A 19,226-nucleotide genomic window follows, 5' to 3' on the forward strand; every position below is an offset into this window, starting at 1 on the left:
GAATCAAAACCTCCCTAATTCAGATCTTGATGGTCTCCTTCCAAAACCTTTATAGGTTTTTTTTTTTTTTTTTTTTTTTTGGATAGGAAGATAAAACTTTTATTCATGAACAGAAACAATTGCTTCAAAGTTTGAGACAAAATAATTTGTGAAATACACTCTGAGAATGAACCCCACCAAATTACCAAGTCATCTAGATGTATGGCATACTTTGCCAAAGTGTGAGCAGCTGCTTCATTAGCCATCCGTCCCTTTTGTTGAATAGAACATTTCGGGAATATCTTCATCATATTCTTCACCTTATAAACAAGATTACCAGATAGAGATCTTGATTCACCTGCCTCAGTCAATTAACGACGTCCCTTTTATTTTGTATACTCATGTTATTATCAATATATTTCTTATCTTGCCTATTAAAAAAATATGGAGTCTACAGTAATTAGTATAGAATCTATTGCTTGAATTCTGATTTTTGGGCTTGACGCAAAGATCATAGACACGTCCCTTCCATTATGTATCATATTGTTTTTGAATCCTAAAGATTAAATAGGTCACAGCATCGTATCCAAAATAAGGATTGATTGGACTAGTAATAAAACAATAAATTCACATATTTTTAAGTGGTGTGCGGGAGTGTGAGATTTATGTATAAAATTTTTCATAAAATAAGGATTGGAAATAACAGTTGCGAAACTCATACAATTCGTTAAAAAATATCCTTGTCTAACCTTCATGATGATAAAAATCACATCAAATAACAAGAAAGAGAATTAATAGTGATACGCACATCATAAAACTTGAGATGGGTATTATTTTAACAATAGCAAATAGCAAATTGATATTCAGGAGTCATAGCCAGTCATTTCTTTGAAGCGTCATCGGAATGGAGAGCTAATCTCATTTGTTCCACCAGCACTTTTTCAACAGCATCGTAAAAGCTCAATAAATTCTGCCGTATATGTATATCCAAGGAGTTCACCACTTCCTAAGATGAAATTATGCATCCAATAAAACAGTTAAGAAATAATCAATTAAGTGGAAATAATCAATCAGATTCATGGGTAAAACAGACTGGATAATGCAATCTGGGGAAGGTTTCTTTCACCATTTACAAATGTATCATCTCCACAGTTCTTGTCACATCACAATGTGAAATAAACCTTGTGAAAGTAGCCTTATTTTAACATAAAACGTGAAGAAAACCAGATTCCCTTCCTGGTCAATATAAGAAAAGCCTCAACAACCCTTCAAAATCATTCAAAATTTTGAATGCAAATAATTTGTAGGAATCTTTTGGGGGACATGGGGCGAGTGGTGCGACTTGGGATTTTATAGGAGAGGAGATTGGTCTGGGTAGACTGAAGGGTCTTATACGTACAGATAGAGTGGGTTTACCTTATGTTAGACGTTAGGCATCTTTGGATGTTTGTTGGAAATTTTTTGGGGGACTTTTATTGATGTATTTATGGTGATTCCTCTGCCTAAGTGAGGGTTTTTTAATAATATGTGGTGGTGCCGTCCTTCCTTTCTTTAAAATAATAATAATAAATGGACAGAAAAAACGATGAGAAAAGTAGTCAAGGGAATATTTCTTTTAAGATGTGTAAATTTGAAACGATGAGACCCTTTACTACAAAAACTATGAAGTGAACCAAGAAAAAACAATGCGGAAAACAAATACAAGACAAAGAAGAAATAATACTCACCTCAACTTTGCAAAGAAAAGTTAAAGAAATGTCCTTCGAATTTTCTGAGCCCTTGAGAGATATCAGCTTCAATGGAGAACTCAATGCTGGCCAGCCTTGAGCAATCTTTATCAACGCATCAACTCCCCCAATCATATGAGCTACTATAATCTCATCTTTATCCAAGTAATCAAACGAGTGTCTGCAATAGAAACTATGCTATTGTAAAAATTATAAATGACAAGGTCATATAGCATATTGAAAATTGATCAAATAAATTTAGTTTTTTTTTCCGCTAATGACAATATGTCAGAACATCAAAACAAGGACTTGTGAAAGGTAAAAAACTTACCTTGATTTGTTTGCGGTCTCTACCACAAGTCGCCTCAGATTGCAGAGGACAATTCTATCTTGTATTTTTGTTATAAACCACTGCAATGAAGACTTACTGCACAGTATCTTTCATGAATCAAATCAGGTAATATGCTAATTGGTTTTTCATTACATGTATTTCCAATGTACCGAACATGTTATAGCCTAGATAGAGGGAGAGACAGAATATCTCCATTACACGTACTATGCCATTCAATATGGCTTTAAATATTCTTAATGACATTTCTGCAGAAGTAAAAAAGAATCCTTAATTATACATTCAAACTCTTGGAAGGAGGTTCTCATCTTCTCCACAAAATACGTATGCATCAAAGAAATGATATTTGGCTAATTCTGTATTTGTAGAACTTAATTAGATCTGTAGTAAGTTGTGCATTCACTTCAGATTTCCAAAAAAAGGAAAAAAACAGAAGGCCATTTATGAATGTAGGCTGTACACAAGAAGTTATAATGTCTCACTCCTCAAAACCCTACTCTAATGAACCAAACTCTACATTTCACATATAACTCAATAGGTTTTTCCATGGAAATTTGGTGACATAGTTTCTAGTGAATGACGAGCTCCAATGCAGACTTTCTAAAATATTTTGGGGCCTTAGCCAGTCACATAGGATCAGGAGTAGGGGTTCTTCACTTGGAGCACTCCATATAAAGTTCTGACCTATACATGAGGGGTATTTTACCTTTGCTGCATTAAGTGTCACCACCCTCAGTTATCGGTGTACCAGCTTGATAGAATTCACCAATAATGCATTACATTAAGTTCAACTTAAGGTCTAGCTATTCAACAAATTGTCCTTGGCATTTACTGTAATGTTTACATTCAGCCTAACAAGGATTATAATTCGATATTCTATATAACTTTCAAGAAAAGAGGTAACTAATGGTACTTCCCTGTGATAAATGCATTCAAGTTATTCCTAGTTCTCCCAAAATTAGGAAAAAAAGGAAAAAAAATCAGTAAAAAGAAATGTTAGCCTGAGACAATAAAAGTTTAAAACTTAAAAGGGAAATATCAGTTATATATAAAACTTAAAAGGGAAATACAGACCTGAGAGACTTTGCGGCATCAAGAATGTCAGTTATATATACATCGTTCGGAAATATCTGGATAACAAAAATAAGAGCATTAATTCACCACCCAAAGAACTTGATGAGGCAACAACTTATTTCCAACAATAATAGGTATAACATAAACAAATTTTGAGAACCCACACTTGAAATCACGGCCCACTGAGGGGAACTCTTATAACAAACAAATCAAGTTAATATTTTTATTAGTAAGAAATTTCATTGATCGAACAAAGTTAGGCAAAGCCCATATACACAGGAAGTATACAAAAGAGACACCTAGTTACATTCTAGAGAGCTGAAAAGATAGCAAAAACTCATGAATATTCTCTCCCTTTAAGACTGTAGCAGAAAGCCATTGAACCAAAGAAAATACAAAAAAATTCCATAATTCCCCCATAGCTCTCTCCTTGTTGAAGCACCTCTTATTTCTTTCCATCCATATACACCACAATAAGCACAAAGGAGCCATCCTCCATGTCGCAGCTAGTTGAGGGATATGATGATGCTTATTCCAACATGCTAGGAGCTCCACCACACTCTTGGGCATAACCCATGTCAACCCGGCTCTACTAAATATATCATCCCATAACTCCCTTGCCAGCTCACAATATAGAAAAAGGTGGTCAATCGATTGACCATTGTTCTTACACATATAACACCACTCCATTACGATCATCCCCCATTTCCTTAAATTGTCAGCCGTCAAAATCTTTCCTAAAGCTGTTGTCCAAGTAAAAAAATACAACTTTGGGAGGCACAGGAACTCTCCAAATACCCTTCCATGGAAACACAATGGGCTGCTACTTTGCCAGCGCCTTATAGAAAGATTTAACAGAAATTTTTTACTCCCCGAAGGTTTCCACAACATTCTATTGCTCCCGTTACCTCGTATCCTCTTGGAATAAAGCAAACTGAAAAAACCTACAATTTCCTCAACTTCCCAATCCTGTGCATTTCTAGAAAAGATCATATTCCACTGCACTGTACCATTGGCTTGACATAGCACATCTGAGACAGCGGCCTGCTGATTTCCAGCCAATCTGAAAACACCTAGAAAAACAGAAAATAGAGCTCTCTCACCAAACCATTCATCAAACCAAACCCTAATTCGTGTGCCCTCTCCAACGTCAAAATTGATGTGTGTTGCAAACACCTTCCACCCCTTTCTAATAAATTTCCAAAGACTCGCACCATAAGACCCCCTACCCTCCTTGGAACACCAACCCCCCAATCACAACCAAACTTCCGACCCTCAACCATTCTCCACAACAAAGTCTCTTCCAATTGGAATCTCCACAACCACTTTCCTAATAGAGCTTTATTAAAAGTGATCAAGTTACACACCCCCAAACCTCCCAATTCCTTCGGACTGCACACTTTTTGCCAATTCACAAGATGAAATTTATTTTCCTCACCCATGCCACCCCACACAAAAAGGCTCTAAATAATTTTTCAATCCGATTAGCCACCCCCACCAGTAAAGGAAATAAGGAAAGAAAGTACGTGTAAAGATTAAAAAGAGTACTTTTGATGAGAGGTACTCTCCCTCCTTTTGAAAGATAAGAGTTGCTTCCATCCCGACAACCTTTTCTCTACCTTCTCCACGACACCATCCCAAATATTGTTCGCTTTAAAAGAGGCTCCCAAAGGGAGTCCAAGGTTTTTCATAGGAAGAGCAGCCACTTTGCATCCCAACAACTCGGCTAAAAGGTTGATATTCGCCACCTCCCCTACCGGGACCAATTCCGACTTGTCCAAGTTCACCCTAAGTCTCGAAACAGCTTCAAAACACAATAGAACAGCCCTTAAAGCTTGAATCTGTCCGCTTTCAGCATCACAGAAAATTAGAGAATTATCCGCAAATAATAAATGGGATGAGATGGATAAAGCCTCATTAACGTTACCCACTGAAAAACCAACAAGAAAACCCCCCCAACAAAAGCCTCCACCATGCGACTGAGGGCCTCCATTACTACAACAAAGAGGAAAGGAGATAACGGGTCTCCTTGTCTCAAACCCCTCGAATTCTGAAAAAATCCACAAGGTTGGCCATTAACTAAAACAAAAAACCGAGCGGTTGAAACACAATATTTGATCCATCCACACCACCTATCCTTCAAGCCACATCTTCTCAACATATATAGCAAAAAATCCCAGCACACGTGGTCATAGGCCTTTTCCATATCCAACTTGCAAAGAACTCCCGGAATGCCATCCCTCAACCGGCTGTCCAAACACTCATTTGCTATTAAAACTGAATCCAAAATTTGCCTACCCCTTACAAAAGCGTTTTGAGATTTGGAGATAATTCTTTCCATCACCAAGCTCATATGATTTGCTAACACCTTTGAAATGATTTTATAAATCCCACCTACCAAACTAATAGGACGGAAATCTTTCAACTCAATGGCCCCCGCTATCTTCGGGATAAAGGCAATGAAAGTAGCATTGGGGACTTCTCGAACTTGTGACAAAGATGAAACTCATGAAAAACCCGCATCACGTCATCATTCACTATGTCCCAGCACTCTTGAAAGAAGGCCAAAGAAAATTCATCATGGCCCGGGGCCTTATTTTTACACGTACCACTCACCACCTGCTACACTTCGGCTTCCTCAAATGGTCTCTCCAGCCAACTTGCTGCACTAACATCCAACTGATCAAAAAATAGCCCATCCAATTTAGGACGACACACCGCAGTCTCTTTGAGAAGATCTTCATAATAATTCACGATATGGTCTTGTAGAACCTCCAGGGATTGGTGCACCGTGTCACCTGATTGGATCACCTCAATCACATTATTGCGCCTATGGGAATTTGTCATTTTGTGGAAGAACTTAATACATTTGTCGCCATCCTTCTACCATGTCATCCTTGATTTTTGTCTCCAAGAAATTTCTTCCATCAACAAAACATTTTCTAACTCAGACACCACCTCAATCTTTCTCAACGAGGACTCCTTGATGACCTCCCCAACTTCTAGAGAATGCAGCTCATTCCAAAGAAGACTTTTTTGCTCATCCATTTGTCTAAAAACCTCAATGTTCCACTTCTTTAGGTCCAGCTTAAGGGCTTTGAGTTTACTAGCCACAATAAAACTGGGGGTACCGTGAAAGGAATAGGAAGCCCACCAATCCCTCACCCTCTCCACAAAACTAACCGTTTTTAACCACATATTCTCAAATTTGAAGTAACGCCTACCTCCATGAATGCCCCCACAATCTAATAAGATGGGAAAGTCATCAGAGCATACCTGCGGTAATCTCTTCTGGTTTAGGTCCGAATAATGTCAAAATCTATTACAAAATTGACTTTGGTAAAACCTATGTGAACAATGATCTATTTTCCTCTCCGTACGAAGCCCTAACCCGTGTGTGTACAGTGAGTTGAAAGAAACCCTAACCCTCCTTTCCCGCCGCCACCCCCCACCTACCATCAATCAGAGAGGGACTCCGCAGTCACAGACAAGGCTAACGGGCCCCCAACAACCTCGCTGAGGGCCATTGGCGTCGGTTTCCTCGCCGGCAAACTCTTTCTGTGTTCTTTGCCGGCGTCGGTCACCGTGCACTTTGAATCCGTCACAGATTTGATCAACTGACCCAGACAACTCCGTTGTGGGGTCTTCGACGTCAGTCCTTCTCCGGCGACTAGGATTTTTCGGCTACTCTTCCGTTACCTCCTCCGACAAACTGTGAATTGAGCCTTTCCACTAGCCACAGCTATAGACTACTACGACAGACTCCAGTGAACACTTTGTGAGCCTCCAACGTCGGTTCCTCCGCGACTGGTAGTTTTCTCCATTAACTCAGGGATTTTTTGCAAGAAATCCGTTAACTCAGGGCCTCCTTCAAATCTGCATTTTTTTACCTTCAGAGGATGAAGCAGGAACAGTAGGGAGCAGTGGGAACAGATTTGCAATGGGTTTTTGACAATGAAGACGAAGCACGATACGGTTTCATCCCAGTTGGAAGGTGAGAGGTGGTTGAAAGTTGAATAAAAAACTTTCATTTTTACGAAAGAGGGAGGAAATATCTTTCGTATTTCTAAACGTAGCAAAAGGATAGCTAAGTTTATATATCTAGGGGGGATGACAGCTTCGCGGGTGGCTAAGGGGATTGATGATTGTTTAGAACTTAAATTCCATGAAGGTTTCTTCAGAGAGCTAAGGATGGGTAATAGAGTCTTTAGAATTCAACATCATGTTAATGCAAGGGACAGTTTTCTCCAACTCAAAATTTTGAAATGGAAGGAGGAAAGGTTTGTTGGTGATTGCAGAGGGCGCAAATGGCATTGGATGGAAAGCTTTCTGCAGTCCATTCTAAGTGTCACTGAATCCAAAGCCACCACTAGAAATGGGGAGTCTGTTGATGGAAAAACAGTGGGAAGGTCTTCCTCAATCAAAGGTGCTTCGTACGTAGTAGTGTTGAGGTCACTGGCAGGTAGTCAAGCTGAGATTAGCTCAGTGGTAGAAAGAAAGGGCAATGCACTTGTAGGATACAAAAGACCTAAGGTGACATTGAGAGAGTTGGAGGGAGTCTTGTGGGATATCAAATCTCAATTGAAGGGAGTTATGGATTATGTAAGAGATCTAATGATTAAAGTGGATAAGGGGCTGGACCTAGTCGTGGGTACAAGTGTGCTAGCAAGTGTGCTGAATAGTGTGCAGGCAAAGGGTGTGTCAACGATAGGGTCGTTGGACGTCGGCATCTTTGTTCATGCCAATGTCACTATGCCTTCTGAGGGAGCTATAGGGTCTCAGGCACCAGTTGCAGATGAAGTTGGTCCTTTTGTCCAGGGTTCATTTGTAGTTGAAGACGGGGGTCCCTCCAAGGTCTCGAGTATTTTGGAAGAAACAGTCAAGCCTCTTTTAGAAGATGCAAACGGGGCAACAAAAGGTTGTGCTTCCCCTCTTGAGGAATCAGTAGGGTCAGACAAAGTGGCACTGCAAAGATCGTCGAGGGGTGGAGCAAATACACACAATGTTAATGGAGGGGAGGAATCTGTAATGGTAACAGATGGAGGGGGCAAGAACCATTTAGATGTCAAGCAACCATTTGACGGGAAGGAAATTATCTATTTGTCATTGGTGCCTCGTGTGGAGGAAGGTTTAGAGTCGAGAGTGCAGTTGGGTACTGTGGCTAGGGATAATGTCGTTCCCCTGGTTTCTCTTCCTCCAATTAACGATATAGCTGGTTCAACATCGGAATAAATTATGAATAAAGATAACAGGTTTCTACAAACCCTGAGACTTTCATATGGAGAACAGGGAGAATATGAAGACCAATTTAAAACACTACTAACTGCAATTGAGGTGGCCACGCGCTTGAAACCAAATCTAAGTTTAAAAAAAGCAGGGAGTTAAAGAATCTTTCATGAGTAATTAACTACGATGCTAAGAGAGGTAGCTCAAGTCGAGGGAAGGCTAAATAGAGGGCTTTGTGATGTTCGGGTTGAGGTGTAATGATAGTTTTACGGAATCTAAGGGATAGGGTCAGGGAGGTGTAATGATAGTTTTCCAATTTGGTTTGGTGTATTTTGGGTAGGTTTCCATGGGCTTTTGGGTCATTATGGGCTTTCTTGTATGGGCTAGGTGTTTTTCTTGTATACGTCTAGTATACTTGGTTACTCCTACTGATATATATAATATTATTACTTATCAAAAAAAAAGTCCGGATAATGTCTCCCAAGAAGTAGAAACTAGAAATATGTCCAACCTTGACCCCCCCCCTCTACTATTCGACCACGTGAAAAACCCCCTCATCAAAGGAAGGTCAATCAAGTTAAGATCAAAAATCAACTCTGAGAAGTCTTCCATTGACCTTGTCAAATAAGTAGCCCCTCCCTCTCGCATGAGAAACGGAAACGTACAACATTAAAGTCCCCGCACACAACCCAAGGTAAATCCCATAAATAATGCATAGCCGCCAGTTCCTCCCACAAAGAGCTCATTTCTCGAACTGCATTAGGACCATACACACCTGCAAGAGCCCACCTCCAGCCATCCTCAACATTCTTGAAAGACCCAACCACCAAATAATTCCCAATACAGTCCTCTACTAACTCCACCACTCTCATATCCCACATCAACAACACCCCTCCTGAAGCGCCCAAAGAAGCTAATAACTCCACCCCACACAAGAACATCCCCATAGGCTTCGAATAATATTTTTGTCAACATAGCACAACTTAGTCTCTTGAGGACAAACAATATCAGCTTTCCAACTACGGAGGAGGGATCTAATGCAAAGTCGCTTGTTAACATCATTGATCCCCCTAACATTCCACTATAAGATTCTAGGCTTCATAAGATAAACAACTCCCCCGCCCCTTCAACCTTTCCCTCCCCATACTACTCTCCTTGTTATCATAATTAATAGAACAAATTAATCTTTTCAACTCTCTATCTTTTTTGGCTGCTGACTTCAGCATTGTTGGTCTACCTGCTTCTATAGCAACTAAAAGGGCCCTAAATTGCTCTTCAAAGCCTTCACAGAAAATCTCCACATACCTATAACTCCGCCACCTTTTTCAACACCCAATCCGAAAATTTGGGAACTGGTGAATAGTACTTAGTGGGGTAGGACTACCCAGCTCATTTTTATCGCCTCCTTTCTCACAAACCACCATCTAAAAGCCATCTGAAAAACCATCTGACTGCACAACCCCTGTATCTCCGTCACCTACAAGAACACCCTTCTGCAAGCCAACTGACATCACATCCCCTGACGAGCAGGCCGACTGCAACTCCCCAGACAGCACCTCTATTGTGCTCCCCAAGCCACCCACGACCTATCCACCCGAAAGGAGCTGGTCACCCAACCATGGGACAAGCTCCATCGTGGGTACCTTCGCCGTCGGGAAGGAAGCTAGGCTGCATTGAGGGCTCCCTGATCTCCCCATCAAAAACAAAACCAGCGTCGAGGTCATCTAGCAATTCCCCAACCTCAATATCCTCCCGCCGATGAGATTCTACAAATCAAGTCAATATTGCACAGCAACCATTAAGACAGCAGAATATTTAAAAAACAATGCATACGTTAACACTGCTTTCATTCCTAAACCTGATGGCTCATTAGACTTATAACACAATGAGCTTGGTAATCTACTACGGCACTTGATACACGTGCAAGTTAGGTAGCAATCTAGAATTACACACTTCAAAGGGTAGTAGACAAATTTGGTGTAAGGTAAAACTGATCATTTCGGATTTTAATCTCTGCAACACAAGACAGTCTGTATACTTTGAAGCATAAGAGGCACTCAAACTTAATTCAAATTCCAAAATACTTAATTCAAATTCCAAAATTTTATATTATATCATATTATATAATATATGTATATAGTGATTAGACAAACACCAATGTTTAACAGATTGGTCTCATATGTAACCAAATAGAGAGGAATATAAAACCAAAAGTAACAAATGACCGTGTAAATACAATGTTTAATGGCTATTAGAATCCCAAAGAAAACCGAGTTTTTTGTCAACTCAACACAAATTCTAATGTCTTGGATTACAAAATTTTTACATGCAGAAGCAGTTCATAACACATCTGGGTAATTATCATTTAAAGAAGAGAAGAATGCTCGAGTATCCATGAAGTATACTAATCCAAAGAATTAGCCAATGTCTATGAAAGAAATGGATGAACAAATCCAATGATCCAAGTTTCTCAAATATAGATTTAAGCTAAATCAATGTAGGTTCAATCCCCTCAAAATTCTGATCCATAACCATCATTAGTATTACCCATCTAACCCATTAGTTTTACCCATATAAACTTAAAAGAAGAAAAGGCTAGTGACCTAAGCTTTCTTACCACTAAACAAAGAACTAAAAGATGACAACTCATTCTCCACCTTGCACACAATATGTAACCACCCCACATCTGAGTGAGAAATGAAATCCTCCATCACCATAGAGGGTGAAGGTCTTGGCCTTTATAATGATTCCAATGTTACTTCAGAATAACATTGCAAAAGATGATGATATCATCAGCAAGTAACAAATAATAAATCTCTATATATTCACCATGATCTCACTCAACACAAAACCTAGTGATGTTGCGCCATCAAAAACTCAAGATAACACTAGTATTTATTTTTTCTCGGCAAACATTGTAGTATTTCAAACAGCATAATTGAACTCCATGGGACTGAATGAAACAAGATTTCAAGACAGAGTGCAAACTAAATTCTTTTACTAAAAGCAGGTGAACCGTCTCTTGTTCTAAAAAGATATGGACCAAACATGAACTAGCTCCCAAAGGAGACCATAAGAGCTAGTGACATGTTTTTCTCTTAATAACAAAAAAGGGGTTAATTATACTTTAACCATTTGTTGTTTTGGTCAAGTTTGCTTGGCCAACAAGTGGTTTAAAAATGGGTAAATTCATGTCATTGGGGCCTAATTACAAATCTGTCCCAGTTGAAAAACTTAAGCCCAATTCGATGTAACCATATAAACAAAATTACATATTCAAGCATTTAGATTGTGCATGCTTGTAGGCATGTGAACTGACAAGAATTTCTAATACAACAAAATAGTTATCTACTAGACTACTAGCAAGTTCTCCAATCTGAGATAAGGGATTACTCCATTGGGTCATTTCGGTATGGAGCCAGCCAGAAACAGGCCTATTTACCTAGTTCCCCCGGCCAGCCAGCCCATTCTGAATTGAATCAATTCAATTCATTTTGTAAATTCATTATTATGTGAAGTTCCTACAAAGGATTAGACTAATGATGCATAGAATAGTACCAGAAGAGCAAATTAAAAGGAAGACAAATCTTAACTAATCCTTGGGCTAATCATCCCATAACAAATTGGTCCCTTTGTCCACCTTTGCTATTATTAGCGGAAAATTGATGATGAGTCACTTAGTGTGATGACACACGTCAATAATGCACAATCAGCATTTAAAAACTAAAAATAAACAATCATCCTTAAGACAAAGAGTGGAGCTTCTGGTGTGTGCAAAAGAAGGTTTTGTCCGACGATCTTGATCCTGTTTGGAACGTGATCCTTTCTTGTTTAGTGTAATGCATTTTGAGGGAACAAAATGCTTGGAGTTAAAAGGGTTGCAAGAAAATGAGTTTGACTTTAAAACAACATTTTCTTAAGTCACTATTGACTTAAAACAACATTTTCTTAAGTTACTATTCTAGAGGTGTTCCGTCAATGTCATCATTGGTGTTTAATAATTTTGAAGACTTGGGTACTCTTTTAAGATATCTTGATCATGATTGCACGCTGTTTCTTGTATAGTTCTTGTGTGCCACGGTTCCACTTCTTGCGCTTAATAATTGTTTTAACTTCTAAAAATGCACAACAACCTCCTTGATGGATCCCGGTTCCCATCAACCTCCACAAGGAGGGTCGCAGACTACCGCACCACCAACCAAAGGGTGGCTGCAGTCTAATCTGCAGCCCACTGCCGGGTGGCAGCACACAGCCTATTGTTAAGGCTTTATCAAATTTAGTTCATTTTTTAATTTTAGATTACTTCTTGTTTTTTGTTTTATACGCTTTAATTATTTCAAAAAAATAAAAAAGTCATTCTAATTTTTGATATTTTAGCATGTCTAAACCTTTACCCATTTATGATCAAATGGTATTTGCTTTGAGTTTATGAGTTTAATCTATTCAGCTGTAAGGTTGCCAATATGTGAATTTTATTTTCAAGACACGTCAATTATTATTAATATAGGTGAATTTTTACCATTTGTATATTTAAGTATTTGAAGCAAAAATTTCCCTAACAACTTAAGCCATTTATGGTAACACCCCATATTTAGGTTTTTATTATTAAAAATATTAACATCAAGATTTTTTTCATGGTTATCGGACTTCTTCTTCTTCTCTTTTTTTTTTTTTTTTTTTTTGTAATTCATGCTTGGGGCTTCTTGTTGGGAATGCTGGTTGCTTCACCTAGATCTTAGTAACAAATTCTTGGCTCATCACATACCATTTGCTAAATCATTGTAATTGATGCAAAGCATTAAACACTATAGTATATTATCTAATTCTTTATTCTAATAGGCAAATATACTCATGAAGAAATCATGGAATTAATTCATATCTCAATACCTCAACACTCTTTAGCTCCATAGTCCCCTCCATAACCTCTACTAATAACTCGTGATTCACTTCAGATGGTTCAATGCAGTCTTCAATCTTCTGTTGGTACAAGCCTTCCAATTTTGGGATGTATGTCCGCAATGAAATTCTAATGCAGTTTTCAGTGAATGCAATGACTTTTAGACATGTCATCAAATCCTCAATCTGTTCTGTGGCATCAAACCTAAAACAATTGACAGAACAAACATATACCAGGCATAAGCGCAAGACAAAACACAAATGAGTAAAATGTAAATCACAGTGGCTGAATTACCATCTGTACATATGATCAAGATCCTGCAAAGACTTCAAATCTGTTTTCTTCCTTTCAATCTGATCTTCAAGTTCCAAAAGCTACAAGGTAAATGGAAATTTTCTTTATAAAATATAAACGATCACAAGGTCAGTAGCTTAAATTTAAATGCATTTGTAAGTACAAAGCATTATAATTAGTGAATATAATATAGGATAAGCATATGCTCCATTATTTAGTGTATGAACATAAACACTTTGACTGTATTGCATACACAAAGATTAACAAAAGATACATCAAATTGAAATGGCATTACACATCATATAGAAACCACGAAGTTTGAAATTCTTGTAAATTGGATCGCATACTCTCAACTAAAAGAGACAAATCTAAATCAATAAAATTCCTAGAAAGCAAGCTGTATAAAAAAATTATATAATAAGTAAAACCTCCAATTTGTTGTCTACATGCTTATTCATCAAATTTGATCGATCTTCTCCATATGTAGAGCAAGGAACAGGTGCACCTGCTTTAGCATTCTTCAGACCCTACCAAATGGCAAAAAAATTTATAAGTTAGTCAATTTATTGAATGCACCCAAAGGGATGCAACCTAAGTACACAAGAAGTATATTAGAGAAAGAACCCGCTTAGCAGGAAGATGAGAAACAAACAGTCATAAATTCTAAAAAACTAGAATAACAAGAGTAGAATAACAAAAATTCATAAATTCTTTTTTTTATAAGTAAACGATTTTATTAAATAATGATAGGCATAGCCCAAGTATACAAGAAGATATACAAAGGTACGCTCTATCTATGTGGAATCTATAGAGACAAGGAAGTCATGCAAATTGAGGCCATGAAAGTCAATAGCTATGGCCCATGTACATAAAGTTCTAACAAAAAAAAAGCTCTTAATTCCTCTATTGAGTGCTCATTGTCTTCAAACGTCCGTTCATTGCATTCCTGCCACAGACACCATAGAATACAGACAGGGACCATTTTCCACACAATTTTGACTTGTCGAATGCCTCGTAAGTCTGTCCAACTGGCCAAAAGTGCATCCACCATAGTGGGCATGACCCAAGCCAAGTCTAACCTGCTGAACATTTCATTCCATAATACTCTAGCCATCTCGTAGTTTAGTAAGAGATGATCCACTGTCTCACCGGATTTCTTACACATGCAGCACCAATCCACTATGATCACCCTGAGTTTCCTCAAGTTATCTATTGTCAGGTTCTTACCCAAGGAAGTTGTCCACGTGAAAAATGCCGCTTTGAAAGGCATCTTATGTCGCCAAATCCTTCTCCGCGGAAACTGATTATTCAGCAAGTGTGTAACGGACTTATAGAAAGAGCAAACCAAGAATGTACCTTTGCATGCGGGTATCCACCACAACATATCAGCTGGTTGCTCTGTTTTGTGGAATACAATAGACTATAAAAGTCCTCAAAGCTACCCACTTCCCAATCTTGGGCCGCCCTACTAAAATTATGTTCCATTGAACTTGCTCCCCCAATATCACCATGAGACCAGCAACTGAAGCTGCTTTTTCACATGCAACCCAGAAAACTAAAGTGAATAGGTCCTTTAGAGCACCATTTCCACACCATAAGTTGCTCCAGAATTTAATCCTAGAGCCCTCACCCAGAACTAATCTTGTGTTTCGAGTAAAAACCCCCAACCTCGTCTAATATGCTTCCAGACTCCCACTTCGTAAGCCCCACTCACCTCTCTAGTACACCTACCCCCCAACAAGCCTCCATATTTGCACTCAATCACCACCTTCCATAGGGCGTCCGGTTCCAGATTATATCTCCATAACCATTTTCCAAGTAACGCTCAATTAAAAAGTCTTTGATTTCTAATACCCAACCTACCAAAGGAGATTGGAGTAATAGATTCTAAAAAAGCATAAATCGAGGCTTGTAATACTCTAGAGCCATGTTGCAGAAAACCAATAATGATTAGTAGTTTCCCCGCTCTTCTTACACAAACAACACCAATTCATCACTATTGCGCTTTCTAAAATCATCCAAAGTTAAAATATTCTCTACAACCGCCCATACAAAAATTGGCACCCACGAAGGAGCCTTGTTTAGATGTATAAAGCTTTTAAGATGCTCATGTGATACCTCATATAATAAGGATAAGGGTAGGTGGTGAATAAGATCTAACATTGCTTGGGAATGAGAAGTTTTTGCTCTTTATAAGGTTCTAATGGGACTCCAATTGTATCATTAACTAGCCCTTTTGGAATATAGATCATGTGGTTTGGGTCTTCTATTGTGGCATTATAAATGGTATTAGAGCCTAACCCAATCAGAAATATAGAACTTGAGTCGTGCCACCTACAACAAATAGACCCGATGACGAGGACGTTGGGAATTTAAGGGGGGAGAAGATTGTGATACCCCATATGATAATGATAAGGGTAGGTGGTGAATAAGATCCCATATTGCTTAGGAATGAAAAGTTCTTGCTCTTTATAAGGTTCCAATGGGGCTCTAATTATATCATTGACTAGTCCTATTAGAGTATAAGCCATGTGGTTTGGGTTTTCTATTGGAGCGTTATAGCTCATAATTCAAATAGCAGAGCTTAATACAAGTATTATAGGCTGGCTAGAGTTAGCATTTTCGGCATATCCATTGATATTGATTCATCACATTGTCAATGTTAGTACTAAAAAGGGGATATTTAACAATCCTACTAAAAATCCAATAACATTGCTCCAGCAAATATATGCCCATCAACAAAAACAAATAATCATATTGTCTGGATTTAACCGGTTTTTCAATATGCATATATTCCCCAGACATTTATGATAATAATCATATGCAATGACATCGGTAAGTGTTAGTTGATGAAGTTTGGCCCACTATTTGAAATCAACATCGGTGAGCACTTTCTTTTCTACTTTTTTTTTATAGTTAATATCAGTAAAGAATTTCTTGATAAGATAAAATGCAGTTTATAAAAGGAGCAGAAGCTATGTGTCTGTGATCATCAACAATTTTAAGAATTCCCAACAAATTCAACTTGAATCAGCTTAACAAAGCCTTAACCCCAAACAATGTTGGTTGGTTCTTGTTCAAATGTCACTCATCCAGGAACATACCTTATGTTAACATCATGGACCAAGCATGACTGTTTCTTACCACCAAAAATGTCTAAATTAAAATTTTTAAAAAATTTCTTATAATAAAGTACTGACCTGTGAGGAGATAAAATCTAAAGCGCATTCCAAACTTTGAAGATCTGTCTCCAATCGACTAGAATCTGAAACCAGAAGAAAAAAAATTTAATAAGGATACAGGGTAGTGTACCCCACCTGTGTGTAAAAGATTCAATTCTGCTCTTACTTTCCAAATTGGTTCTAGCAAGACCATCAATCTCATTGGAGATCTTGGCACTTTCGGCCTCCACCATGTTAAGCTCCTCCTTCAGATGTTCCAAGTATGCATCTATACACAAAAAAAAAAATCAACTTCTTTGACTTTATCCACTGGGATCCACCACAGGTTGTATTTGAGAGGAATATATGTATATATGAAGCGAGATTCTATATCTTTTTTCCTATTTTTATAGAGACATCAACCAAGCCATACACTCAATCCGATTCAACTGCTCTTTAAGCTTGCAATCTTGGATTAACCTAAATCATTCACTTTTGTGGGCTGAAGTAAAACCTTATAAAACATAGTATCTACATCCTCTTTATTCAGGACATATCAACCTAATGAATTCCATATATTAGTTTTTTTTTAATTAGTGAATGATAAAGATAATTAAACGTCAAATACCACTAGGCAATAACTTTAAAAAAAGAAGAACATAAAAACATATAAACTACAGAACCATTCTTTCTTAAGTGTTTTAGTCTTTACATTGCGCGGTAATCTCTTATACTTAAACATTGTATAGAAAGACTTACCCAAATCTGCAACGTCTAAGGAACCAACGGCTGAGCACTCTGACACAATTTGCTTCACTCTGCTCTGAAGAATATCCGTCATTTTCAAAATAAATAAATAAATAAATAACAACTCAAGGATTTTCTTTTTTGCTTAGGAACGGACGAAACTGTACGAGTACTTTCGGCAGTACCTCGAGATGGAGAGCACAATCTTTGAGTAATTCTTCTGAATCTGAAGGGGTTAGTTCCGTAGCATCTTCGCCGCCACTACTGAGGCGAAGGTCTGCGAGCTCTCTTATCCGACTAAAACGCAAAGCAAATATAGATAAATCTTTGAAAATGCAGGGAAATTAATACGAAATACAAAGAGAGAGAGGAGAGGGAAGGACCTGCGTATGGTGAGGAGGTCGAGGGTTTCTTCTGAAGAGGGAATTGTTTCCATTGTTTCCATTTTGCTCGCTCCCGCCCTAATCGTACATGCATTCGCAGCGTTTTATTTCGAGAAGACGGATTTCAAATTGGAATGGCGGGGGGGAGGGGGGGGGGGTGGCGGCGGGCCGACCTAATCTCGTAATATGACATTGGTTCAACACCACACACCGAATGATGTGGCTTTTTTTTTTTTTATTTTTTACCTCAGTAAAACACACGATTTTACGTTTACCCCCACACCGGGAGAGATTTCCAATGGGACTTCGCCCCTCCGCCCTCCTTGCACAGTCCGGCGCTGCGGAGGACTCTGATCGACGAAAAAAAGTACACCCAAGTTCTCTCTATATGGAAATCCCTCTCTCTAAAACATTTCAATAAAATGAATGTTAGTTACTTGCTTTTTGAGTTCAAACCAAAGATTTAAATTTCGTACCGTACCGGCCGGTACGGCCGAAATTTTTCGTTTCGGCCGTCCGGCCGGTACCGGTACTATACCTGTTCCGTACCGGCCAAAATACCGGCCGGTACCTCAATTTCGGCCTGTACCGGCCTATATTTCGGCCGGTACCGGACGATATTTCGGCCTGTGTTTTTTTTTTTTTTTTTTCGTTTTTTCAAACTACAAACTTATTTTTTAACCCTCAATTCAGACTAGACTATTTATAATTTATATATATATGTATTTGTATATAATTTATTTATATATAGATTATTATTTTAGAATATAATTTTTATATATATTTATATATATAATTTATTTATAGATCGACTATCCCGAAACGTTATCCCGAAACGCTATCCCGAAACGGTACCGGTATCGAAATATTTCGTTCCAGTGCCTTGACCGATACGCTGTCCGGTACGGTATTCAAAACATTGGTTCAAACCTTGTAAACTCACACTCGCTCTGAATTGTGTTTCTTTATATATGGCTGAGTTCTTATTGAACATGACAGATTTTATATGGCTCAACTTTATTCTCTTTGTTTGGGTTTTTCTCAAGTAGTCTCAAGTAATGTAATTTATTTATTTGTATATGGCTGAATCGTAGCTCTATACAGAAGGATTGAGTTATTTTTTTTGGAATCTAGAAGCTGGACATGTTTGTTTTTCTTTAAATACAAAGTAATGTAATTTATTTGTCTGTACAAAGCTGAGTTGTATGATATAGAATGATTGGGTTTTTTTTCTGAAGGTGGACATGTTTGGATTTTCCTATCTAGAATTGGCATCTGGCTTCTCCATGCATATAATTTCAAAACTTCAAACGTTAAATATGACAAGTTAAAAAGTAATACAAAAATATGACAAAAAGATATGCTTTCAGGCCACACCAACAGGTTGGT

The 19,226-nt window shown here is 38.2% G+C and overlaps 1 protein-coding gene across 3 annotated transcripts; it reads right to left on the minus strand.

Annotated features, from left to right (window-relative positions):
* Positions 1-180: 180 nt before the first annotated feature.
* LOC121247500 lies at positions 181-17,985 on the minus strand. Of its 3 annotated transcripts, XM_041145834.1 has the most exons (13): positions 17,838-17,985; positions 17,640-17,751; positions 17,467-17,530; positions 16,895-16,996; positions 16,747-16,811; positions 13,975-14,073; positions 13,547-13,626; positions 13,243-13,456; positions 3,130-3,185; positions 2,038-2,133; positions 1,707-1,887; positions 826-985; positions 181-338 (listed from the first exon to the last, which is right to left on the minus strand). In XM_041145834.1, exons 1-12 carry the CDS (start codon positions 17,897-17,899, stop codon positions 860-862), a joined length of 1,257 nt encoding a protein of 418 aa, XP_041001768.1. In that variant the 5' UTR covers positions 17,900-17,985; the 3' UTR covers positions 181-338; positions 826-859. The 3 variants fall into 3 exon arrangements, with proteins under 3 accessions (XP_041001768.1, XP_041001770.1, XP_041001767.1); XM_041145836.1 differs by lacking the exon at positions 181-338 and having other exon boundaries at positions 673-985; positions 13,993-14,073; XM_041145833.1 differs by lacking the exon at positions 181-338 and having other exon boundaries at positions 673-985.
* Between the last annotated feature and the right edge of the window lie 1,241 nt (positions 17,986-19,226).

The sequence above is a fragment of the Juglans microcarpa x Juglans regia genome, chromosome 1S, assembly GCF_004785595.1.
Source record: "Juglans microcarpa x Juglans regia isolate MS1-56 chromosome 1S, Jm3101_v1.0, whole genome shotgun sequence".
Lineage (NCBI taxonomy): Eukaryota > Viridiplantae > Streptophyta > Magnoliopsida > Fagales > Juglandaceae > Juglans > Juglans microcarpa x Juglans regia.